The 24,557-nt window shown below is 63.1% G+C and overlaps 2 protein-coding genes across 3 annotated transcripts in view; one reads left to right on the forward strand and one right to left on the reverse strand.

Moving 5' to 3' along the window:
• Positions 1 to 7,670, reverse strand: part of Sts (steroid sulfatase) — a 120,817-nt gene extending 113,147 nt beyond the window's left edge. The window contains exon 1 of the mRNA XM_058579028.1: positions 7,650 to 7,670. The gene's annotated coding sequence lies outside the window, so the exon portion shown is untranslated. The remainder of the gene's footprint in view (positions 1 to 7,649) is intronic.
• Positions 1 to 24,557, forward strand: part of Pudp (pseudouridine 5'-phosphatase) — a 59,711-nt gene that overhangs the window by 9,519 nt on the left and 25,635 nt on the right. For both annotated transcript variants that reach the window (XM_046443350.2, XM_058579029.1), the window contains exon 2: positions 14,777 to 14,995. In XM_046443350.2, the coding sequence (XP_046299306.1) occupies positions 14,777 to 14,995 (219 nt within the window). The remainder of the gene's footprint in view (positions 1 to 14,776; positions 14,996 to 24,557) is intronic.

A 24,557-nucleotide genomic window follows, 5' to 3' on the forward strand; every position in this document is an offset into this window, starting at 1 on the left:
CAGGTGACCCTGCGAGTCCTGGGGGTGGGTTAGGTAGAGGGTGGGATTCCCGGGGCGTCCTCTTCTCCCCACTGCCCCCCAGGGAATCTGGTCCTGAGCTGCCCCAGGTGCTTCCTGGGTGGGGGCTGCTGCTGCGATGGTTCAGCCCGAGTGTGGTCTGCGGGTGTGTGTGCGTGCGTCTCTGCCCGAGGCCTTGCCGTGCTCTGCTCTGCTCTGATGCCAACAGGCGAGCTGTCCGGCTGCGGCCCAGAAGCTCTGCCCTCTGCGGCTGTGCCGTGTCTCACCACCTCTTGTTCGGCCACCTGTGCTGGCCTGTGCTGGGAGCGTTGAGAGCCACCCCTGGGTCCTCTGAGCAGTGCAGGTGGTCAGTCCCCAGGCGGGCAAATGGAGTGCCTGCATCCAGAGGCCACGTGGCTGTGTGCTGGGTGGAAGGCTCGGGGCAGGCACGTCCCCTCCTCAGGGCTGTGAAGGCACCTGGGGACCAGGGCCTCTGCAGCTTCCGTAGCCCCCAATTGGCCAGATCCCTGCCTCGTGGGGACTGCGTCACTCACAGTGCAGGAGCCTGTAGGGAGCTGGACACCTTCCATCCTGAGAGGTCGCCATTAGTCATCTGGCAGAGGTGACTCAGTTTCCTTGGGTGGCCTCCGGGAGATGCATCCTGAGCTCCGGGCAGAGCTGTGGGTGTCAGGTGGAGGAGGAGGAAGGGCCCGGGGTGATGTGGGACAGGGCGCTCCTGTGCATAGGTGGGCGCAGGCGGCGGGGTGCGTGCGGCGGGAGGTGACTGCCAAGGCAGCATCAGAGGTTCTGGGAAGGCCATTGGGGACAGGTGCGGACTCTGGATCCTGTCTTGGGGCCTCCTGTGGCCTTGCTAGCCGGGGCTCGGTGCAAGGCTTTCCTCACAGTGGACAGTGCTGGCGGTTGGTGCTTGGGCACGGGAGGCTGGCTGGTGGCCGCCTCCCCGTTCAGGTGACGGAGGTCTGCAGGAGTTTCCTGGGGCTGCCGTGACACTGAGCCACACCCGGGGGCTTACAGCTGCAGATGCTGTTCTCTGACAGTGTGCAGGCCGGGTCCCTCAAACTAGGGAGCCAGCAGGGCTGAGTCCCCTCCAGGGACCCCCTCCTCCTGCCGCCTGCCTCACGAGCTCTTGTCTCCTGTCCTCGTCAGGACAGCTGACGCTGGACTCGGGCCTCACTCGGGGAACGCAGAGGCTGCCTTGTGGGGTCCTCATCAGTCTGCGGAGAGCCGTTTTCCAGGTCAGGGACTGGGGGTGGACGGCTGTCTTGGGGAGCAGTCTTGGCCCACGTGGAGGGCCTGTAGGTTGGAGTGGGCGGGACAGGGAAGGCCTGCTCATGGGGCTGCTGCGCTGACCCTAGGTGTAGGGGGACAGGGGACGGTCCTCGGCACACGGCGAGGATTCCCGAAGGCTTGGGAGAGCGCCGCCGGAGCAGGGCAAGGGAGGCAGGAAGTGGCCACACGGAGAGGGTGGCCTGGGCTCCGGGCAGGCTGAGTGCCGGCGACCCAAGGTCCAGTGTCTCTCAGGTCAGCACCGGGATGGAAACCTCATGAGCTTCACTTTGAAGGACAGACCCCAGGTGGGGCGCGGGGCTGGCGGCTGGCCCTGCAGCAGCCCCCGAGGCCCCCAGCTCCAGGGCACCTTCCTGGCCCACAGGTGGCCGGGTGCTGCCGGGAAGGGTCCAGCAGGTCGGCTGTTGACAGGGCCCTCAGTGGTGGCTGCTGTGCTCCCGCTGCCCCTCCGCTTCCTGTCACTCTTCCTCCCCTCCCCTCCCTCCCCCTCCCTCTCGCCCCCCACCCCCCATCGACGTGGAGGACAGGCCTCCAGAGCCAGGAGGAAGGTGTGCTGCCCTGATGCAGGGCCGCTGGCCCTCCCTCCTGTGCCCACCCTGCCATGGCAGGCCCCTCTGGTCACACCGGCCCTGAGGGACTTCACAGTGGCCTGGGCTTCCACCCCCTTCCTTCTGCTCTTGTGCTGGTGCCGCCCGCCGTGGCTTGGTCTCCAGACACGGGGGAAGGCGGTGCCGGGCGCCGGATGGAGTGCGGGGAGCCTGGACGGCGGTCACCCGGGGGCTCTGCTGGACAGAGCACTGCTGCGTTGTGCCCACATTGGCTCCACTTGCCAGCTGATGCCAGTCACACCCAGGGGCACGAGGCCCCTCCCGAGAGGATGGTTTCCAGGGGTGGCCCAGGTTCGGAGGCTTCCTTTCCCTTCCGCGGAGTCGCCGCGCCCAGGCGCACAGGGTGCTGTAAGAGCAGGGTGCTGAGTGAGTGGGGAGCAGGCTGTGCTCCAAGGACGGGTCCAGCGGCTGCAGTGCGCCCAGAGGGCGGTGCTGAGGTCCCGTCTCTGCCTGCAGTCCTTCGGGAACACGGGTGGGCGGGCAGCAGGTTGGCACTAGTCTCGAGGCACAGAGCGGTGCTTCCCTCTGCGGGACCCCGAGCAGAGCTCCCATAGACCCCGGCTCCTGAACCCCGGCTCCCTGCAGGGCTTTGGTCTAGAGTGTTCCCATGGCTCTTGGAGCACCTGGTCCAAGAGTGGACACACGTGGGGACCCTCTTCCTTCACACTTCCCCTCCACACAGCGCAGGCCATGCGAGAACACAAACCAGGAAGAGGGAAGGTGGCCCTGAGTGGCCTGTGATCTTGGGGTGTCATTAAGACTGGTTAATGACGTGCTGGGGCGTCGTTAATTATATTCTGGCACCTGCTTCCCATGTCCGCTCTCTAATTATGCCCCAGCCACGGCTGGCACAACTGCCCAAGGCCAGGGCCCTCTGTCCTTCTCCCCTGGGAGGTCTGCGTTGTGACTTGTAACCCCGTCGGGGCTCACGGGCACTAGCACTTGGGTCCCATCACTTAACGAGCAGCTACGATCACCCCGTCCTGGGGGTGCACTCGTGGGCATGGCCACGTGAACTTGGACAGGGATGTGAGGTCTGCGTGGTGCATGTGGTGGCCTCTCGGGCCTGCCTGAAGTTGGTCCCCAGCACCCGTCGTCAGCCCCCCTACCAGAGCGTAAACGAAGGGCCGCAAACAACTCTTTGGGTCAAGTGCTGGGACGGCTAACTGCCTCTGGGTGGCGGAGAGGCCGCACATAGAGGTCAATGCCCCCGACCCTGCCCCGTTCAGAGAACCCCCTGCCTCTGCACGGCTGTCTCTGGGCGGCCACCTTTCAGGTCTCGTGGGAGCCTCCCTCTGGTGCCAGCTCTGAAGGGCAGGAGCATAGCCCTGCTCTCGCATGGCTTCTGTCCCAGTGGGCCCTTGGGATGCAGCTGTCCCTCACTCTCTGTCCCTCTAGAAAGCCCCCACATCGAGGGTGAGGAGTTATGGGCGGGTAGTGATCCCTGCTGGGACGTCCTGTGATCCCTGCTGGGACGTCCTGTGTCCTCAGTTTGGTCCCCTGCACTTGGACTTTGGAAATGCATCAGCCACCCAAGTCGGCCACTAGGACCCTTTCCCCGTCCTCAGACTTTCCGTTTCTGCTTGTGGTCTTTGTCAATCGAGGACGTTCACAGGTCGCCGCGGAGAGGTCTTGCCGTGTTTGACTTGTGGGCCCATGCGTTATAAACCCGACCCTCGGCACTAGGTCGCCACGTTTATAGAACACACACAGCTTGTCTCCTAGCGGAGCAACATGGTGCTCAACATTGTGTCACTGGCAAAACGCCCGCGACAGTCGGCCTGTGAAGAGAAGAGGTGACAGGTAGCGGCACCCGCCTGTACTGCCAGCTGGCAGGGTGCTGGTGTGAGCTGGCCACGGCAGGTGGAGACCTGTCTCAAAATGGATAACGATGAAAAGGGCCAGGGAGGTGGCTCAGAGCCCCTCTGGGCTCCGTCCCAGGGGGCAGAAGAAAAGGGAGAGGGCTTCATCTTGGCTCAGTTTGGGAGGTGGACGCTGCTGCCTGGGCCTGTGGTAGCACATCGCGCATCGCCGGGGAATGTGTGGTGCATCAGACCATCCACCTCGAAAGAACAGGGTCGCTGTTGCCCCGGGCCACACCCCCGTGATCAGCCCGTCTCAGAGGGTGCGCTGCGTCCAGCGGCACCACCCAAATTCACATCTTGAGGTCTAAGCCTCTAGTGCTTCAAAATTCTCTGTACGTAGCGACGGGTCTTTGCAGACGGGATGGGGTGCAGTGAGGCCCCAGGGTGGCCCTGACCCAGCAGGACTGGGGTCCTGGTAGAGGAGGCGATGAGGACAGACGCACACAGAGGGACGGCCCCGGGAGGACACGGGGAGAAGACGGCGTCTGCGAGCCCAGGGGAGAGGCCTCGGGAGGAGCCGGCCCTGCCCAGCCTGGACCTCGGGTCTAGCTTGCAGGACGGGGGAGACTAGGCTCCGCGGCCTCAGCCCAGCCTGGGATGGCTTTCCGTCCGTCCGTCCGTCCGTCCGTCTCCCTGCACTGCAGTGGGTCGCGCCCCCAGGACTTCAGGAGTCGCGTTCTGGAAGGACAGACGGCGCATTCTGGGCAGCACCTGGCCGAGGTGGGGCTCGCCTCTCCAGGGAGCAGGCGGTGAGGCCGAGGCGGAACCCTTCTTGCCCTGGCCTCTGGGTTCCCGGGGCTCCTCCAGCCTTAACCCCGTCTCCTCGACACGAGTCCTCTGACGTTCCGCCCTCCCCCGACTCAGACACGAAACGTCCGTGAGCAGAACACGTGATCGCCAGGAGCCGGCCCTGACCAGACCCGGCCCTTCACCTGTGGGTCGCCGTCTGCCCTCGGCCCGTCTCCTAGGTTCCGTGAGGCCCGGCCTGGAGGGAGGCCTTCTGCATGGGCTGGTCACCCTCCCCGTGGTGCTTACGTTCCTGGTGACGGCTCTCTCAGGAGCGCAGCCGAGGGTGGAGGACAGAAGTGGAAGGGTGGCAAGAGGTGGCCCTGCCAGGGGCCCTTAGGAAGGATGGCAGGATGGAGTGGCCTTTAAAGGGCACGCTTTACCGTGAGGTCAGCCCGTGGTTCCCTGCCTTCAGAGGCCCGAGGCAGCTGGGTGCAGCAGGAGCCCACACAGGGCCTGCCGGGACCCTGGCTCGGAAGCAGAGCGTTTGGGCCAAGGGACGTCCCCTCGGAGCCTGGGACCCTATGCTCATCTGCAGTGACTGAAAATTCAAGTCGTGCAGGTCGGCTCAGTGACGCACCCTGAGGCCACCCACCCACCCGGTGACGGCAGGAACGGGCAAGATGACGCGTGCACAGTTGTCCCGCAGCACTGACCGAGGCCGGCACAGGGTTCTCGGACTGGGCTCCCCCAGGACGCGGCCACACGCATCTGTAGCCCCCGTGCTCCTTTGTGTGTGAGGAAGCACTAGGAAGACCCTGTTGTGGGACTGTGATTGTGATGGTCTGAGGGTCGTCCTATAGAGGCCTGATCAGGGGAAATGAAGGTCGCTGACGCTCATTTGTTTCTATCACTCTCCAACAGGTGGCCTTGATGGGGGGGGACCTGAGGTTGCAGGCTCTGGAGGTCCCGTGGCAGCCTCCAGGTGCCCACTCGGGCGCAGGCGAGACCTCCTGCCCTGGACAACCCTGGAGGAGGCTCTGGGGACAATCCTGGCCTGGCCCTCAGAGGCCACCAGGTTTCTGGGCTCGCAGCTCCCACCTCTGAGCTCCTGGCCGTGGTATGTTAATGCAGCGTCTGGCGCAGACTCCTCTCCACGCCTGGCTCTCCCTGATCCCCTCAGTTGTGACACTTCCTCAGGGCACATTGTGATTTCTCCTGTGAGGTTAGAGCCAGGAGTGTTCAGGAGGGCGGGCCGTGTGCAGTCTGCGCGTGTGCACAGGTTCCCCAGTAGTCTCCTGTCCCTCATTTCTAGTTGTGTTCCGTCCATGGGGACTAGGAACATTCTTTGTGGATCTTAGTTCTCCTGTGTTTGAGGCTCTGTTATGGCCACTCCTGGAGAATTTTCCAGATGCGCCTGGGAGTAAGTTGAGCTACCTCCCTAGTGTGGTGGTTCTGCAGATTACGCTGGACGTCCTAATGGACGGTCACCTAGTTTGTGTTAATCACAGCTGACTTTAAGTGGGACGCCAACCTTCTCTCCCAGGTAGCTTCGTCCTCAGATCCCCTTTGTGCTGGTGACAGGCAAATCATACCTTAACACTTTGGGTGCCATCAGGAGAGATTTATAAGCTTTAATTCTTGTCGTTTTATTTTAAGTCAGCTACGAAGAATAACGAGACTTATAACTGGGCACAGAGGCACACACTTGAAATCCCAGCGACTCGCGGGGCCGAGTCCGGAGGTCGCAGGATCAAGACCAGCCCCAGCAACTTAGAGACCCTGTCTCAAAATAAAAGGGCTGGGGAGGTAGCTCAGTGGTACAGCATGGCTGTGTGCAATCCCCAGCACCACAAAAAGGGAAAAAAAAGATTCATAAACAAAGAAAACGATTACATTATCCCTGATTATGAAAATATATCTGTACTTATATGTCTGTGTGTAGGAGTGTCGCTGCTCTTGTCTCATTTCAAGCAGATTGGCCAGTTGTTGTCTGATAACGAACCTCTCAAAAGTCCGTGTATGAAAGGGTTACATTTTAAGTGTTTTTACACCTGGTTAGATGATATTTCCCAAAACAGTGAAGTAAAATTCGGTTTAAAATTTTTTTTCAGTTTTGTTTGTTCGTTTGTCTTTGGTCCTGGTCATACCACTCGGGCCTTGGGCATGCCAGCCTTGGTGGGCTCTACCACTGTGCTCCACCCCCAGCCCCCCAAAATCAGCCACAAATCTGAGTCAGCACCTTTTTTGTTTGCAAACCTCTATTCAGATAGTGGAAGCGGCGTTGAAGGGGAACAGATTCAAACGCTCGACTGTAGTAGTCTCCCGTGAGTCTGGCCTGGGAGGAAAGTCTTCTCCCAGAGGATGTGGAGCATAAGTGGTCCAGAGACTCTGTGCCCGAGCATGCCCTGTGTACATGGTCTTTTTTGGGGGGTTATTGGAGACTGAGCCCAGAGGTGCTTAACCACTGAGTCACATTCCCAGCCCCTCCCTTTTTAAAGTGTACATATTTAGTTGTCAGTGAACCTCTTTAATTCGACTACTTCTGTGTGGTGCTGAGAATCGAACTCGGTCCCTCTCACATGCTAGGCAAGTGCTCCACCACTGAGCCACCACCCAGTCCCTTCCCAGCTCTTTTTATATTTAGAGACGGGGTCTCGCCGAGTTGCTTGGCGCCTCGCTGTTGCTGAGGCTGGCTTTGAACTCGCGATCCTCCTGCCTCAGCCTCCCGAGCCTCTGGGATCAGTGTGCTCCACTGTGGCCGGCACAGGGTTTTTTTGAACATCCTGCCCCTGAGTGCCCCTTGCCGATGGAGCCCAGGTTCAAAAAGAGGGTGCAGGGCCCACTCTGTGCGTTTAGGGAGCACCTGCTGTCTCCCTAAGGGAAACCAAGGCTTTCTTGTCTCAGAACCTGCACCTTCTGAGAGGGACAGGAGGACACGCGGTCAGCTGTGTCCAGGAGAGGTGAGCAGCCTTTCTTTGCCCTGCACTGCCCTGAGATGAGCGGGGAGCAATGGTGGCCTCGTGTCCTGACCCTGTGCCTGGCCACCTCTGGGTCCCGCTGTGCAGCCCGCCAGAGGCCCACCAGCGCGCCTCTGAGCTGCCCCGGGACCCTCGCCGCGCCTACCTCCCCGCCGGCCGCCTACCTGTGGGTGTCTTCCTGGAGCAGCCTCCCTCCTGTGCTCCTGAGCGCCGTCTGCACCCCGGGAGCCTGCACCCTGGAGCCGGCACCTCACTGGCCCTCCTCCTCACTCCCCCTGCCCCATAATTAGGCGGCGCTGTCACCGAGCGGAGCCTGCTGTTAGCCCGGCCGCGTGGGCGGGAGCTGGGCCTCCAGTCACCCTGAAGGTGCCTCTGCTCCCCTGTGCCTTGGGAAGGACAGGAATGGGGACGAGACCCCAGAAATCCCAGGCTCCACAGAGGTCCCTGGAGGGATTGTGTGACCCGGTTCTCACTTGGTGGCGCCTGCTTCTGTTGGAGCGTGGTGATGTCCCAGTGGCAGGACCTTTAAGATGGGAGCCTCCCGCCAGGGAAGCAGGTCGCTGGGAGCGTGTCCTCCACATTGATGTCCTCCGTCTCCGTGGCTCGGAGGCTCCTCGTGACCTTGCAGGAGACTGGTTGTGTGTGCAAGCCTGGTCCCCCGAATCCCCGTCGGCACTCCCCACCTTTGAGGCGTCATCCCCACGGGGCCTCCGGGGCTGAGCTGGTGTGGGCACCGCGCTCTTGAACCTCCAGAATGGGAGCTCGGCGACCCTCTGGTTTCACACCGCACCCCGCCTCAGGGATTCTGTCCCAGCAGCGTGTCCTCCGTTTCCATTGCGTGTATGTCTGGGGACCGCCACCAGTCGCGTGCATCCTTTTTGGTTGCGGAGTACCATCCCATTGGGTGGAGGCTCCGCAGTTTGAATGGGTCATTTCCAGCTTTCTGTTGCACATGAAGCTGCTGCAGTGGCCTCGTGCTCAAGTCTTCACATTAGCTATGGCTTGGTTGTCCTTGGATCTGCAGAGCACCCCAGTGACCTGGGTGGCAGTCTCGGTGCCCAGCTCGGCACTGTCGGGAGCTGGGGAACCTTCAGGAGGGGGCCTTGTGGGAGGTTCTGGTCAATGGAGGCTTGTCCTCAGGGTGCTGGGGCCCCCAGTCGTCTTGGGCCCTCTCGATTCCCAGGTGGGGGGCGGGGGGAACAGGCCTCCTTGGCAGCCACCCCCCCATGGGGGCTGTGCCCCCAGGTCCACAGCAGCAGGGCCGGTCGCTCAGGGACCGAGACGCCGAGGCTCAGCCCACACAGACTTCCCCCGTTCAGGTGGTCACCACGGGGACGGCCACTGCTGGACCTGGAATGAGGCCGTCCTCCTGGTGAGCGCCTCAGTGTCTAACAGGGCAGGAGTCGCTCTCCTCCTGGGCGGTGCGCGTCTTGTGACTGCTGTAAGAGATCGTCTCACCACCCTGGTGGCTTGGAGCCCCACAGTCTGTTGCCACCCCACACTGCGGGAGGCCGAGTCGAGGGGGGGCTGTGGGTGGGTCCAGGAGCCAGGGGCCTTCACCGCCCGAGGCACCTGGAGGAGCTGGGTCCTGGCCCTCTGGCCCGCGAGCGAGCCTGCCTCTGTCACCGTGGCCCCTTGCTGTCCTCCCTGGGACTCCACGAGTCCCACAGCTCTGGTTCCTACTGGGTTCATGATCCTGCGAGTCGCGTTCACTTTCCCCCTGCAGACGTGTCCCCGTAGGAGTGACCCAGCCACCTCGCTGCGCCAGTTCGCACATTAATGGCGTCTTCCTTAACCATGGGCTGTGGGAAGGCTCCTGGCTCCAGAGCCCTGCCCGTGCCCTGGGGTGCAGTGTGCTGTGCCAGGCGCTGAGCACAGCCGCCGCTCCTTGGCAAAGGGCCGCTCCTTGGTCGTCCCTGGTGACGTGTCTGTCTGGTCTCAGTCTAGCAGGGAGGCTGACGGCCGGGTGATGACCCAGCACTCTCCCCCGGCCCAGCGGCTCCGTCCAGGCAGGGGTCAGGGTGCTCGGTTTCCTGCGGGTCCATGGCTCGTGTGGGGCCTGGGCTCCCTGAACCTGCTCACTCACCAGGGAGGGTCAGACGGCGGGGGCCCAGGACTGGGGTCCCTCTCCCTGATCACAGTGCAGCAGGGACACGTGGCCAGGACGGCCACACTCGTGATCCCCGCTGTCGACCTGTGGCAGGGCAGGGCCTGGTATGGACACTGTCACTGAGCTTGGCCGAAGGGGACGCGTCAGGTGACGCTCAGCTGAGGACACGCAGCCATTCCGTCCACCACTGTGTGGGGGAGCCTCTCACCTCGCAGGTGTTCCTTTGTCCCTTGCTGCTTGAGTAACGTAGACGGTGTCTTCCTTCTGTGCGTGGATGGATCTCACCTTGGCCTCGGAGCCCTGTTCCTCTCAGGCCTAGCACAGCCTGGCGCTCGGCCCGGGCCTGTGTGACGCACCCATCGCCTCCCGGGCCAGCGCCTGCGCCTGCGCCGTCTTCCCGAGATGGGCACCTGGCTTCCCTCCTGGCTCACCTGGGACCCGTGGCGCTGTCTCCAACTTGGAAACGCTGGTCCAGGAGGAGCTCTCTGCTGGGTGAGCCTCGCACTGAACGGGGATCTAGGTGGGAGCCGGGTGCTCTTAGTTCACATTCACTTGGTGCCATTTCAGAGAGAGAGAGAGGGAGACGCGTAGATGAGCAACGAGGGAGGACCCGGGGCTCACGGTAGCTCTTGTCCCAGTTGGTGAATGTCGGATTGAGGGGCATCTTGGATGCAGGTCTGCAGAGCCAGCTTCAGGAGAGGAGCGAGCCTGTGTTGGTGTCTTGGACGACACCGTCCCCCTGCCCTCTGCCCTGGGCCTGCTGCTCTGCCTGGAGCTCATACTGGCCGCCCTCCTCTGCTCTGGGGTGATCCCCACGGCCAGGCCACTGCAGCACTGCATCTCCTTCCCTCCTCCTCCCGCCCTCCTCCAGACGGGTGGTGCCTCCCCAGGACGCCTCTGTGACCTGTGCCTCGTGCTCAGGCAGGGCGCTCAGATAGGCGCTTCCTGTCCATGGGCGGTGACGGCGGGCTGGCCGAGTCCACCACCGTGCTGCTGCTGCTGCTGCTGCTGGGTGGCCGCCTGCGCCCCCTCCCAGCCCCCGCCCTGCTGTGCCCCCTCCCAGCCCCCGCCCTGCTGTGCCCCCTCCCAGCCCGTGCCCTGCTGCGCCTCCAGGAGGAGAGCCAGGCCTTATGGAGCAGGCTGCCGAGGAGAATGAGCTGCCTGGGCTCCCCTCTGAGGACAGACCTCCCCCTTCAGAGGGGCTGGCAGCGCGCGGAAGCCCGAGCTTGCGGTTTGATGACTTTGCTGCTGACCAAACGGCGGTTTTTGGAAGTGGACTCTCATTTTCCAATAACAGCCGTCATAGAGCTGGGGATGCTTTTGCTGGAGGAAAGGGCCCATGCGTGACCATACACATAGAGCAAGTCCTGAGGCTTCCGCGTAGTCTCCCGGCAAGGCAGGAGTCGCGGGGTCTCCTACATGATGAACCAGCCTCTAGAAAAAGGGGGTGTTTTCTTTTGTTTGGTTGATTTCCACTTAAGACAGGTGCGCCCAATAACCAGTTCCTTAAACACGCCGTGTCCACTGAGGTGCCGATGCTTTTGTTCTAGATACATATTTCTCGGGGAGAAGCCAGCTTATTGGGGTGTCCTTTCAGAAGAGCCGGGGCACCCGGGCCTTGTTTGAGAAGGCGGTGTGTTGATTTTCCCGGCTCTCCCCTCTCAGTGATGGGGTGCCACGTGGTTTCTGCACCTTGGTTGCCTGAGAGCTCCCACTGATTGGGATCATTTGCTGGGGTGACCTTTGGGAATCGTGGGGCTTATTAAGATTTGTTAGTTATGAAGTGTGCTTTCCCATCACGTGTGGGCGTGAGTCAGATGGGGGCAAGGGGGCCCTCCCCTGGAGGGCTGGTGGCACCCATCACCGGACCGACCCCCGTCTCCCATTCTGTGGCTCACTGGTGCGGCCCGGGGCTCTGCTCTGGACACAGCTTCTCACGGCCGCTGTCCGCTGGCCCAGGGACCTCACGTGGAGGGACGGGGCGCGGGGTAAAGAAGGCAGGTGGTGGACTCTCGAGCTGAGCGGATTCCTGGAGGTACGTTTGAACCTACTCAGCAGTGCCCCTTGCCGACTGTGTGTGCTTGTGAAAAGTGACCTAGAGAAGGGGCACGGCTCTGTGACTGCAGTGTCATACCGTGGCTGGGTTTGGTAGCAGTGCAACGTCGGCCGGCTCTTGGGTTGGTTCCCCGTAAGTCTCCCTTGGCATCCGTGGACGCCCAGTGACAGCACAGCCCAGGGCTGCTCACACGGTGCCCGTGCATGCCAGTGAGCGGCGTCTGCCTGGAACCCACAGCCCTGCGCCCTGACCCTCAGTCGCCTCCGCGCGGGGGTGACGGCGAGAGAGCCGTCTGTCTGTGCTGCGCAGGGCGCGGGGCTGCTGGGACCACAGATGGTCGGAGCCGCGTGCCGAGGCAGCCTCACTGAACAGTCCTGCGGCCGCAGACCCTGGGCCTGCACCAGGCACTGGGGGGCCACGGGCTCCGCCTCCCCCAGGGGCCAGGGCTCCTCCTCCCCCAGGGGCCAGGGCTCCTCCTCCCCCAGGGGCCAGGGCTCCTCCTCCCCCAGGGGCCAGGGCTCCTCCTGCAGCCCTGTTGTGAATGTGGACAGGATGCTGTGTCCTCCCACCTGGGAGCTTGCCTGCGCTGGCTGGGGTTCACGCTGCCAGCCTCTGTGGCTCCGTCTCCTACCTGCCCCTTCCTTGCCTGCTTGCTCCATTCAATACCTGCCGCGCCGCCGCCTGGAGCTCCTCTGGGTGGGGTCCGGTGTCGCCTAAGGCAGCTCCTGGGTCCCTGGTTGCCACGCGTTGAAAACCCAGTTGGGTTTCCTGGTGGAGATGGCGGGAGGGTGACGCTCCTCCGTGGGCTGGGGAACGCGCGGGGTCCCTGGCACAGCGTGCTTGGTGCTTGTACCTTGACCCCTGGGTTCTTCGAAAGCGCTGTACCTTTAATTTTCAGGATGCTGTCATCAGCTTGTCGGATCATTTGATCTGAGGAATTTAATTACTTGTTTAGATCCGTCCCTATTCTGCCGAGGATTTAGGGTGATTTTATCTAAATTGTGGGGAAAGTGGCTGTCTGCGCAGTCCCCGACAGATTGATAGTCCTCCAGCTCTGTGTGTTTTAAATTAAAAGCTCTCTGACGTTCCCGGCTCTGAGTAAACACTGTCTGAACCGTCTTGAGAGGAGACAGAGTTTTCTGGCTTTGGAGTCGCGTTTCCTCGCGCTCCCCCTCCTGCCCCGAGCTCACCCTGGCTGGGCTAGGGCTGTGCCTGGGCCTCCCCGGGCTCTCCTCTCCGTCCCTGTCACTCTCGCTGCCTGCCCGCCACAGAGAAGGTGCAGCAGCCCTGGGAAAGCCCGACGGCCATCTCCTGGCCCAGGAGCCCTCGCCCCAGCCCCGTGCTCACGCAGCGTGGAGGAGCAGAGGAGCCCATGGTGCGCCACCTTCCTTTGACAAGTCCCTTCCTGCCTGGCCCCAGGACAGCGGCCGCCCCCTCTGATCCGGCCTGTGGAGAGCTGAAGCAGCCCGTCCAGGCGTCTCCGGCCACTCCCCTTCTTGTCCAAGGACGGCTTCCTGAGCAGCCACCGAGCCACCCGGAGGACTCCTCTTAGAATCCTGTTATCTTTTGTACCCAGAAAAGGGCCTCCACTCGGCCCTGGGACCCAGCCTCGGCGGTTTCAAACACCCCGGGGCAGAGGCGCGAGGGTTCTCTCCGCGTTTGGAGAGTCTGATGGAAGACGGCCGCAGCAGAGGAGCCGGCCGGAGCCATCCCTCTGCGGACACCACACCCCATGTCACCCACCTGTGGGCGGCCTTGCCACCGAGCAGAGAAGGAACAGACGGGAGCTCTTCTTGTCCTGCTGCCTGCCCAGGGTCCCAGGAGCAGGACGGCTGCCACACAGGGCTGCAGGGGGTGGGCAGGGGGCGGGCAGGGCCGTGGCCCACCCTGAAGCCCAGGCAGGAGCTGAGCCCCCACCAGCCACCTGTGCTGCTCCACGCAGGAGCGGGGGCTACCATCGCCCCGTCAGTAGGGTACAGCGTTCCCAGAGGGAGGGCCGCCAGCCCTGGGCCAGGAGGGCGGCCTGCGGTGACCCTGAGGCCGACCACGAGCACCCAGCACCGTGCAGAGCAGACCCCAGGGCAGCCGGCACAGGCACAGGTAGGGCCCCAGGAACAGCGAGCCCTGAGCAGCTGGGGAGACCCCGTCTGCAAATAAGATGCAAAAGAGGGCTGGGAGGGGGCTTGGGGTCCAGGGCCCCGAGTTCAACCCCCGGTAACCCCCCCCCCCCCCAAAAAAAAAAAATCCCTGCTGGTGGAGGGCGTAGCCCATGCAGGAGAGCTGCTCCCTGCCTTGGGTGCATTGGGGTGTCACAGGGGGTGAGGGTCACAGTGCTGGGACCCATGCTCTCACAGGTGTCCCTCCCCTCGTGAGGTAGGTGCCAGGGGAAGTGCAGTAGCTGGCACCGCGGTGGCCACCCTCGGGAGACGAGGCCCACCCGGCACCCTGCCCACCAGTGCAGCTGGCGGCCTGGGCGTCTGGGAGGAGGATGTTGGGGTTCAGAGCTGCAGAGACTCTCAATTATTAGCATCTCGCACTCGGACAACTTCCAGAGCCGACTCGGGCAGTTCCAGGGGAGCACAGACACAAGAGCCGACGTGTTTCTAGTGGTTCCTAGGCATCTGCATCCGTGTCCCTGGACAAGTGGACATTCGCGAGGCCCCCTCCTTAGAGCTGGGTTCAGTGCTCAGCCAGCTTGTCCCCATGCCAGGACACACCCTGTGTGTGTTCCCTTCTCACCTGGAAGGCTGTGGCAGTGTCCATGGCCAGGTGCCTCGTGACTAGGAGTCCATCCAGGGGACAGTGTGACAAGTCTCTGACGGTGGGGACCTCACGCCTGACCGTGCGTGGTGCCATCCCGGCATACTTGGGGAAAGCCAGGTAGTGCCGTGGGATGGAGTGCAGGTCCCCAAGGCCACACTGGGACCTTGCCCAGGGGGTACACAGCACTGCAAGGCCGGCTGCGTCCGGCACCCTCGATGGCAGTGACTTTCAGCCATTTCCACCATCTGCCTGGGTCTCCCCGGGAGCCTCTTGCACAGAGCGAGGCCTGCGTGGTGTCGGCCTCCCACTTCCTGTCGGTGTGTGTCTGTGCACTAGAACTCCCCGTCTGTCCGTCTCTGCAGATACGGAGCGGCTGTATTCCGTGGTGTTCCAGGAAATCTGTGGTCGCTACGAGAAGGAGTACAGCTGGGACGTCAAGTCGCTGGTCATGGGCAAGACGGCCCTGGAAGCGGCTCAGATCATCATCGACGTCCTGCAGCTGCCCATGTCCAAGGAGGAGCTGGTGGAGGAGAGCCAGGCCAAGCTGCAGGCGCTGTTCCCCGCAGCCCAGCTCATGCCAGGTACCTGTCTGCCGGCCCCGGGGCCACGGTGGGAACCCCGCCCCCGACCTGCGGAGGCGCTCGAGGTCCACGCGCTCGGCTTACCTTTCTGTGTCCCCTACAGTCTCGGGACCCCAGAGAGTTGGGTGGACGCCGTGGGGTGTGGTGACGCTGTGCTCTCTCGGGGGCTGCTAAAACCACATGCGTCAGTTTCACTCATGTCTGGGTCCAAACACACCTGGGTTTTGTTTTTTTATCAATATCCTGCCTTTTATTTTTTTTTCTTCCCTCCCTGCAGGGCTGGGAGTCCAGCCCAGGGCCTTGCTCATGCGAGGCAGGCGCTCTACCCCGAGTCGCCCCCGGCTCTTTGTCAGCCGTCTCTAACGGCTGTGTTGCTCTTGGAATTACTCCAGAGTCGAGCTCCAGCAGTGGCTTTGCCTTGGTCTTTGCAAAATCAGATATAGGATGAATACTTCAGCAACTATTCAAACTTTTAACGGTGCGATAAGCAGCTAAATCTCTCCAAAGAGCCTTGATTTTCAAAAAGTTAAAGCCCTGATTCATTTTTATTTATCGTGTTTGTATGCCTGTCAGGTAGCCCTTAAATTCTTAATAGTTTCTGGAGGGGTGCTGGGGATGGACCCACGGCCTGCCTTGTGCCGGGGAAGTGCTCCCCTGAGCTGCCCTCCTCCCCGCCCCAGCTCAGGCTGCTGCTTGGCCCGAGTCCAGTCCCTTGGGCCTGTTAACTGAGGTCCGGTCGGCCCTGGATCGCCTGCTAAAGACAGAAGGGCAGGGGTTCCTGAGTACAGGCCAGGAATTGGGCTCTCTGACCCCTCTAGGTGAAGAGGGAGTGCTCTCTAAGATTCCTGGGGCCAGAGGAGAGGATCTGCAGCCACCAGGTCACCGTGGACCTGCAGCTGTGTCAGGGGAATCGCGCAGTCGCGGAGGCGCGCTCTTACTTGTATGATCCTGTTTCTCTGCATCTTGGCCTTCCTGTACCATTTGTGCATGAAGTAGCCCTGGCGAGTCTTGAGGGAACCCATCTGGAGAGTTAACACTTGTGTTTTACATTGGGGTTCACACGGCACGGCCTCCTCGGGCGCCTCACCACTGCTGCGGGTGAGTGGTTGACCTGTACTCTGTTGCCACCTCGCGGGTCCGCAGGGCCTTCACCTCGCAGATCTGACACCACCCCCTCGGCCTCTGCAGCCAGCCCCCTGCCACTGCTTCTGGGAGCTTGGCCCCTGTGGGCTCCTGTGCTCGGTGGAATCCTGCAGGGTGGGTCCTCTGGATGGGCCAGTCCCACTGAGCACCATGTCCTGGGAGCACCATGTCCTGGGAGCACCATGTCCTGGGAGCACCACGTCCTGGGAGCACCACGTTGGAGCACGTGACGCGTCTCCTCCCTGAGGCGGAGTAGCGTTCCCTCGTGTGCGGGCCGCACCTCCTTTCCTCGCCGCCGTCTTGGGGGCTCGGGGTGTGCTCCTGCTTCCCGGCCTCTGAAGAATGCTGCTCTGAGCCTGGGCTGGGCCGTCCCTGAGGGCCAGCGTTCAGTTTTTCAGGGGTGTGCCCAGAAGTGAAGGTGCTGCAGCAGGTGGCAATCCCTGCAGAACTGCCACGGAGGCCGCACATCCCCTTTCTCTTCTTGCTGGTCCCGGGGGTTGAATCCAGGGTGCTCGACCGCTGAGCTCTAGGGTCTCACCAGACTGCTGAGTCTCAGTTGCTGAGGCCCGCGTCTAACTGGGTTCTCCCGCCTCAGCCCTCCGCGTGCCTAGTTCACAGTGGGTGACACGTGTCCTACAGTGGTGTGGTGACGTCTCACTGTGGCTGTGAACTGGCGTTTCCTGGGGATGTAGAGCATCTGAACGAGCTCTGCCCATCTCTAGCGGTGGAGAAATCCTCCTCGCGCCCTTTGTCCTTCCGTGATGTGGTCTTTTGTTCTTGCTGTGCCATCTCTCCAGTGCGCTCCTCGTCTCCTCCCACGAGTTGATCACTGCACGTCTTGGGTCCCATCTTGGGTCCACTTTGATGAATTCTGAACGTGGCCCTGGTTACAGGTCCGACTGTGTTCTCTCCCGTGGGAATGTCCCTTTGTCCCCTGCCGTGTGTTCCAGTCTTCTCTTTCCTGTGGCCAGGGCTCTGGCTGTCTTGTCACAGAGTGTCCGTCCCCACGTGGGAGGCCTCATTTCTGGGCATGTGGACTCCATGGGCCACACTGTTGTGGTGACCACAGGTTTGTGACACCTGTTGAGAGCAGGAAGTGACGGTTTCCCACTCTGGCCTGTTTGTCCAGATGGCTCCTGGCTGCTCTGGGTCTCTAAAAATTCCAGGCAGGTTTCGGGGTGGGTTTCTCTGTTCCTGAAAAGACCCCACTGGGATTTGGGTGGGATGGTTTGAACTCACAGGCTGCTGTCCTGGCTGTGAGCACGTCGGCTGCCGTGGCGTTTGCGTGGTCTGTGGGCGTCCCCCTTGATATCTCTCTGCCGTTCTGGGGGCTGGGTGCCCAGGCCGATCACCGCCGTGGGTCGTCCCCGAGTGCTGTGTTCTTTAGGCCATCTGAACGCCCTGGATTCAGTGACTGCCTCGGGAACTGTTGGTTGTATGTGCACAGATGTGGCCGATTTTGTTGGCTTTGTGTCCTACAACTCCTCTGAGTGGGTCTGTTTGCTTTAGCAGTTTGGTGTGCACAGGTGTGTCCCCCTGCAAGTTTCTCCGTGTGCACCGCCATCTTACCTGTGAACAGGGCTCTGACCTCTGTTCCAGGGTGGGTTCCTGTGTCCCTCCCTCTCCCTGTTGCTCTAGCTAGACCTGCCGTGCGTGCTGGGGAGGCCTCCTGTCCTGCCCAGGCCTGGGGGGAAGGCTCCGGCCCCTTGCTGGACTGTGACCGTCTGTTCTGGGAAGCCGCTGGCTCTTCTCCGTGCTCGGCCTCTCCAGTGCTTTGCCTGCCCCAGGGGGGTGACCGTGGGCGCTGTCCTCTGCTCTCCCTGTGTTGAGCGAGCCCCTCTTGTGCTGGCATCTGACTCTCTTGATTTGCTCTTGAACCTGAGCTCTGCCTCGCCTCATCAGGGGTGTGACCTGCGGTTGTACCCTGGTCCGTGGGGTTCCCCGTGGAGCCCTGGCCCAGGCGGCTGGGACTGGAGGTCGCTGTGAGTCTCCTCACTGTCACGGGCATGCTCAGTTGTCCTCTCACGACTCGGGCGTTGCAGGCCGAGCTTCTGGGACGTGCCCTTCCTGTAGGGCGTGCGCTTCCTGGGCTCACCCCGCAGACGGCCCCCTCTCTAGCTCTCCCTTGCTGTGGGGCTGCAGTGCCCCCTCTTTTCCTGTGTCCAGGTCTTCTTTTCCTGTAGATGGCTAAGGGCCTGTGGAGACCGTTTCCCGTGGCCTTCCTTCTCTTGGGGTTGAGGAAGCAGCTACTGCGCGCAGCGGGAGCGCCGGGTCTTGCCCGCGCAGCCCCTGCCCTGCCTGCCCTTCCTGTGCTCTGCTTTGGTTCTGCGCGCAGCCCTCGTCCTGCTGGCCTGGACGCCTGGCTGGGACGCCGAGGGTCTGTGGGTGGAGGCCGCTGGAGTGCCCTCAGCTGCTGACCTCGTGGGTCTCCTGAGGCCAGGTGTCCGGTGACGAGGGGCCGGTCACGGAGGGCCTGGCAGATGAACGCCACCAGGAGCCCGTCCTTCAAAGCCAGCCTGGCCCCTGGCACTCGCCTGAGGGCGCTCTTGTTATTCCCTTCCTGTGAGAGGGCGGGGGTACTGAGAGAGCGCCCTTAGTCGGTCACTGTGTCCCTTAACTGGAGATTGTGTGCTTGACCTCCCAGGGACACGGAGGAGCCCTGCTCGGCCACGGCACAGGTGTCCCCGCAGCCCGCGGCCCTAGCCACGCCCCAGGCAGCCCCCGGGCTCTGCTCACTCTGCTCGGCAGGACCCTGAGCAGAGGGCAGAGGACCTGGTGCAGGGCGGTGCAGGGTGGCCCTGCGGAGCAGAGACCGAGTCACGTCAGAGCAGGCGTCACAGGCCACAGCGATGGGGAGTGGCCTGAGGGGAGGCCGAGGAGGGGGAGGGTGGCCTGAGGGGCAGAGCAGGGGAAGGGAGAGGAGGACGACAAGAGGGCATAGGGACAGGATGGGCGCGCAGGGCGGGGACGAGAGCGCAGGGATGGCGGAGCGCAGCCTCCTGCTCCTCGCCCCTCTCCTGGTGGGGTGTGCGCCTCTTCTGCATCCACCCGTCTCCTCTTTGCCCTCAGCCAACCCCAGTCCCACCCTGGGGGACACTTGTGTCATTGTTCAGTGACGAGGTGCACAGAAGGGCCCTGTCCCCTTCCCAGGTCTGGAGAGGTGCTTTGGCGCACCTGCCACTTTGTCCCCTCCTGCGCTGGGAGGGGTGCTTCTCCCTGGAAGCGTCCTGTGGGAGGACAGTGTGGGACCTGGATGTCACCAGGAGCTCATCAGGAAGGAGGGGCCTGCAGAGAAGGGTGACCTCGTGTCACATTGTTCCTCCTCCTGCTCTCTGGGCCACCCTGGGGCCAGGGAGGTCTCGGCAAGTGAGCTGGGGGAGCGGGCGGCCCTGGTGTCCTGTGGGCCTGTCTGCTCGATTGGGGTCAGGGCTCCGTGTGTGTCCTTGCAGTGGTGTCCCTGGCTGTGACGCCGTGGGTGGCCCTCCCTGTCGCCCTCAGGAGGGTGTCTCCAGGCTGGGCTGGGCCTGAGCCTGCCAGCAGGGCCCTGGGTGGGGTGGAGGGAGGCCCGGGAGGAGGGCGCCCGGCACCTCAGGGCTCCATCGCCGAGTGCCCTGGGCCCCTGGAAGGGTGGTGAGGAGGGGCCCTCTGCCCGAGGGCGGGGCAGACCTCCCGCCTAGGCCGGACTCGCGGCTGTGGGCAGCAGCGAGGGTTGCAGAGCTGCTCAGGTGAGGGGCCTTGAGCAGGAGAGCATGTGGCTCACGTCCTGGGAGCTGTCTGAGTTTCTGAAACAGTCACTGTCACTCGACCCGAGTCGCGTGTCGCGTGGCCTTAGAACATCTCCACCTGGGATGTCAAGCAGTGTGTCCACCCTGTGGCTACCTCCTCGTGTTTGCAGCCCCTCTTCCTGGGAGGGGGTCCTCTGGGATGGATGAAGCTGCGTTTGGTGTCCCTGAACGTTGAGATTCACACTGGGAGGCCACTGACCAGAAAGCCAGGGCCTCACCGTGTCCAGGGCCCTGGCCCTCTCCTCTCCCATGTTGTCACAGAGAGTGGCGTCTGGGCCTGGGGAGGAGTGGGACAGGCGCCGAGGTCCTGGGCGCCCTCCCCGGGCCGCAGAGCTCTGGTCCCTCCTGGGCAGGCTGGGCGCTGTGCCACGCAGGGCCTCCTGGGGCTGGGGACCGCGCCTGCGGCTGCAGCAACCCTGAGCTCGGCGCTCTCACGTCCGCTGCCCACAGCCGCCCTCTGCAGAGCACAGAGCTGAGGGGGGAGCAGACAGTGGGGACTGGTCAGTGGGGCTTAGTCCTCTTCATGTCCTGCTTGGCCCTCGGTCACCGCAGGAGGCGGGAGCACTGACATCCCTACTGTGCAGTGCCCTGGTCTGACTGTGCCCCAGACCTGGTGCATGTGAAGGCACAGCGTGGGGTTAAGAGGTGGGACCCTTAGGGGAAGGCCAGGTCCCCAGGGGGCAGCCCCCGTGGGTGGGATCTGGGCTGGCTTCACAGAGGGCCCACAGAGCGGCTCCGGCCCTTCTCTCTCTCCGCTGCCCTGTGAGCACGCAGCGTGCTGCCCCTGGGTGGGGAGGGAGCTCGTGAAGGAGGCAAGGAGGCGCCAGGCCGTGTGGGGCCAGGGAGCCTCTCTGGGGACAGAGCCAGCTCCTCCTCTCTTGGACTTCAGGCTGCTTACAGCTTCAGAACTGAAAGAAGTGGGTCTGTCCTCTTCACAAACCGCCTGGCCTCAGGTGTGTGGTTACGCACACCCCTGGCCCCGCCCTGGTCCCACCCCGAGACTCCCTGGGGGTGCTGGGAGCACTGGCTGGCTCTTGAGGGGCTGGTCTCCCCCAGGGAAGGCTCAGCCCTCCTGTGAAGCCCGCCCTGCTTGTGGCCTCCCTCCCTCTGCACAGTGCCCAGGAGAGCACCAGCCAGGACGGAAGCCCAGCTGCAGCCTGCTGGTACCCCAGGCCCTCTCCTTGCTGGGCGGACTTGCTGGGTGGGGGGTGGGGGGTGGGACCCGCCACAGCCCCCGCCCTCTGCCTTTTGTACCCTGCCCTTTGTGGGACCCGCCCTCTGCCTTTTGTGGGACCCGCCCTCTGCCTTTTGTGGAAGGATCATTTCCTTCTTGGCTCACTCCTTCCCTTCTGGTCCCAGAGCTGTCTGCAGCTGCCTCTGCCCTGGCCTCTGCCCCTGCCCTGGCCTCTGCCCCTGCCCTGGCCTCTGCCCCTGCCTCCCACCCCCACCCTGGGAGGGCGTTCCTGCTCCTGGGCTGCGGCGCCCCTCCCTCCTCGACCTGGGCATCCAGAGCCAGGTGCTGGGAGCCCCTGGAGGGTCTCTGTCCTCAGGGGCTGTGCTTTAAGCAGGGCAGTGGGCCCCCCCTGGCAGCTTCCTGTCAGAAGGACTCAGGGAGGGGTCCCTGGAGGGGTGGGGGAGGAGAAGCTGGTTGCTGTGGGGGGAGGGGACAGCTCCCTGAGTGGGGCTGGGGGTCTGAGCTGGGGCCAGGGGAGCGCCCTGGGTGGGGGGGTGGGGGAGCAGCACACTGCAGTCTGCAGGGCCAGGAAGGGGACGCTTCTGTCCTCCCGGAAGCCAGCCGCCTCCTCCCTGTGGCGGCTCCAGGAACAGGCCAGGACCTCTCTGTCCTCCAAGTCCCGGCCCCTGCTGACCTCTGACCTGCTGGCCGCTCCCCGGGGAGGAGAGGGGCTGGGGCCTTTGAAGGGAGCATTGTTTTGCCAGATTCCTGGGCCCCACAGACCTCCAGGAGCCCATGCCATCACATCACATCACATCTTCATCAGAAGCTCCAGCTGGACACACAGCCGTTTCCCCCGCAGCCGTCCCAGGGAGTGAGTCCTGCCCTTAGTTGAGTGAGGATTTATAGGTCTAGGGGACCCTCTGTGCGCCACAACGCCACACAGCAGGTCATTCCACACCAGGGAAAGGTCAGACAAGAACTCTTAGCACTGAGCAGCACGCTCACTGGAGGAACAAGTGGGTCAGGGTGACTGGTGAGTTCAAGAGGTGGACACATTTGAACCGATGGGTCTAGACCCTGAGGGGTTGCCTGGCCGGATCACGTTATCCATCCCCTAAACTACTGGGAGGGTCACCTGCATTCCAGATACTGTCCCTGTCTCTCACTGGTTGGTTCTTGCTGTGCTCTGAGGTAGGCCTCAAGCCTTCTTTTGGTCTTACATTTGCTGAGTCGAGGACCTTGGTAGGACACATGACTCGGCAGGGTAGCTGTGTGCCCCGGAACAGGTTTTCCCAGGACAAGGCTCATTCCCATCCCCTGTGGCCAAGACACAGAACTGGCCTGTGGGGGTGGGTCAGAAGGTCTGAGTGGACCCGAGCCCTGGGGTGGCAGGGTGCGTGTTGCTGGCCACAACTAGACCCACCTGCGGCCCTGGCAGCAAGGGCCTCTGAGCTGAGGAGCTGGGCCCTCCCAGAGCCACCAGGGCCTGGGTCCGCTCCCAGGAGAGGAGGCAGACTCTCAGGCACATGCTCCTGTGCCTCAGGAAGTCTGCCGCCACGCAGGACGGGAGGGTCGGGCGTGGGGACAGTGTCCCCTCATGGCCACAGGCCACGTCAGGGCCCACTCCTCTTGGCTCGCGTCTGCGTTTCTGCACTTGCCTGGCACGGCACGAGGGTGGGCGTCCCCTGAGCCCTGCCGGCCTCCCCAAGTGGCTTGCTGCTCTGTGCAGGGCTCGGCCAGCCCTGTCCCCCAGCCTCTGCGACCTGCCCAGGGCCAGCTGCTGCTCTGCCCCGGGGCTGGGGGGCTGGGCGGCAGGGACTGGTCCTGCAGACACTGCGGGTCATGTGTGACTACCTGTGACAGTCCTGCTTCCCTCAGGTTGAAGTGTGGGCGCTGGAGAAGCACCCAGGCCAGCACCCAGAGCGGGGCCCACTTAAGAAGGGCAACACAGACTTCTCCCCGTGGAGCACCCAGGACACCCTTACAGCTCCCTGTGGGAGGGGCAGGTCCTGGGACAGGTCACCTTGGCAACAGGTTGGAGCAGGGCAGGTTCTTGATAAGACCCCCGGGGGGGGGGGACAGTCTCCAACTTCCCAGACTCGCTCAAGATGGGCCTCCCTGACCAACCTGACTCCACTTACCTACGGACACTGCCTGATTCTGCCTTCACTGCCGGGGACCGGTGGCAGCCTGCTCATGCACCTGGGGGCTGGGAGGCACGGACTCCAGCCTGGGGCAGTGGCCAGCCGTGATTTATGCTGCCCTGCACTTAGGGCCTGACGCCCTGGGACAGAGCAGCGGTCACACCAGAGTCCTGACCGTCCCCTCCTGTGCAGGCCTGCTCTCCAGGTTGGCACGCAGCCTCCCAACTGGGGGCCATACCTGGTGGGGTCGGGACTAAGCCGAGACCTTTAGGACCCACATGGCACCAAGGTCGGCTTCCGGGCAGTGGGGGGCCCAGGGGAGGAATCCCAGCCCTCAGTTATGGGTCCCTCTGGCTGTCCACTGCTTTCCTGTGTGGGGGCAGCGGCAGGTGGGGGGACATGACCTCTAGGAGGCAGGAACTCTGGCAGAGAGAAGGCATCTGTCCAGGTCCCGTTGCAGGGGCAGCTCCCCCGGCTCCCTCCCCCGGCTCCCTCCCCAGTCTCCCTCCCCCGGCTCCCTCCCCAGTCTCCCTCCCTCGTCTCCGTACCCGGCTGTGGGCTGTGCCCATCAGCCCCACAGGGGTTAGGGGCTGCAGTCTCACTAGCACAGCCATGGACCCCAGAAGAGTGACCTTTGCCACGTCTAGGAAGCTGGCCTGAGTGGTGTTAGGTCCCTTGCCACCAGAGCATCACAGTGTCCTGCTAGTTGGGGTCACAGGTTTGGGTGTGGCCTCAGCCTCCTGCCCGCCCCACCATGGAAGTGGTTGCCCTTGGCATTCCTGACATACAGGGGGGCGTGGGGGCCGCGGGGCTGCGTGACCACCCGAGCCCCTGCAGGCCCCTTTACGGAGGTGGAGATGCAGAGGTGCTCTGAGCCAGGTACCCTGGGCCATGGCTTGGCTTGGGGATCACCCTCTGGTCGCAGAAGCCCCTGCACTTGGGCCCTGCCTCCGGAGGCTCTGCTGGTGGCCATCTGTCTTTGGGGTTGTTCAGCTGACTCTTGATCACGCTGGGCCTCTGTAGTTCTTAACGGGCAGCTGTGCCAACTTGGCAAGAAGCACGCAGGTGACCGGCCACGCGCCAACATTCCTGCGTATTTCACCAGACTGTGCCTGGGTCTAGGGACATCTGTGCCCAGAGCAGAGAAGGAGCCCTGCAGACATCTGTGTCCCTGGAGAAGGGGACACGCCCTGAGCCTCCACCTCCTGTCCCCTGGGGAGTCCAGCTCTGGGGTGATGTGGGCGGGAGTCCTTCTGCTAAGAAGCTGCTAACTACCGCACGCATCCTGGACTAAGGAATGACCTTCGGGTCTT

The sequence above is a fragment of the Marmota monax genome, unplaced genomic scaffold, assembly GCF_021218885.2.
Source record: "Marmota monax isolate L192 unplaced genomic scaffold, Marmota_monax_Labrador192_F-V1.1 WCK01_AAM20220418_F8-fsc00168, whole genome shotgun sequence".
Classification (NCBI taxonomy): Eukaryota; Metazoa; Chordata; class Mammalia; order Rodentia; family Sciuridae; genus Marmota; species Marmota monax.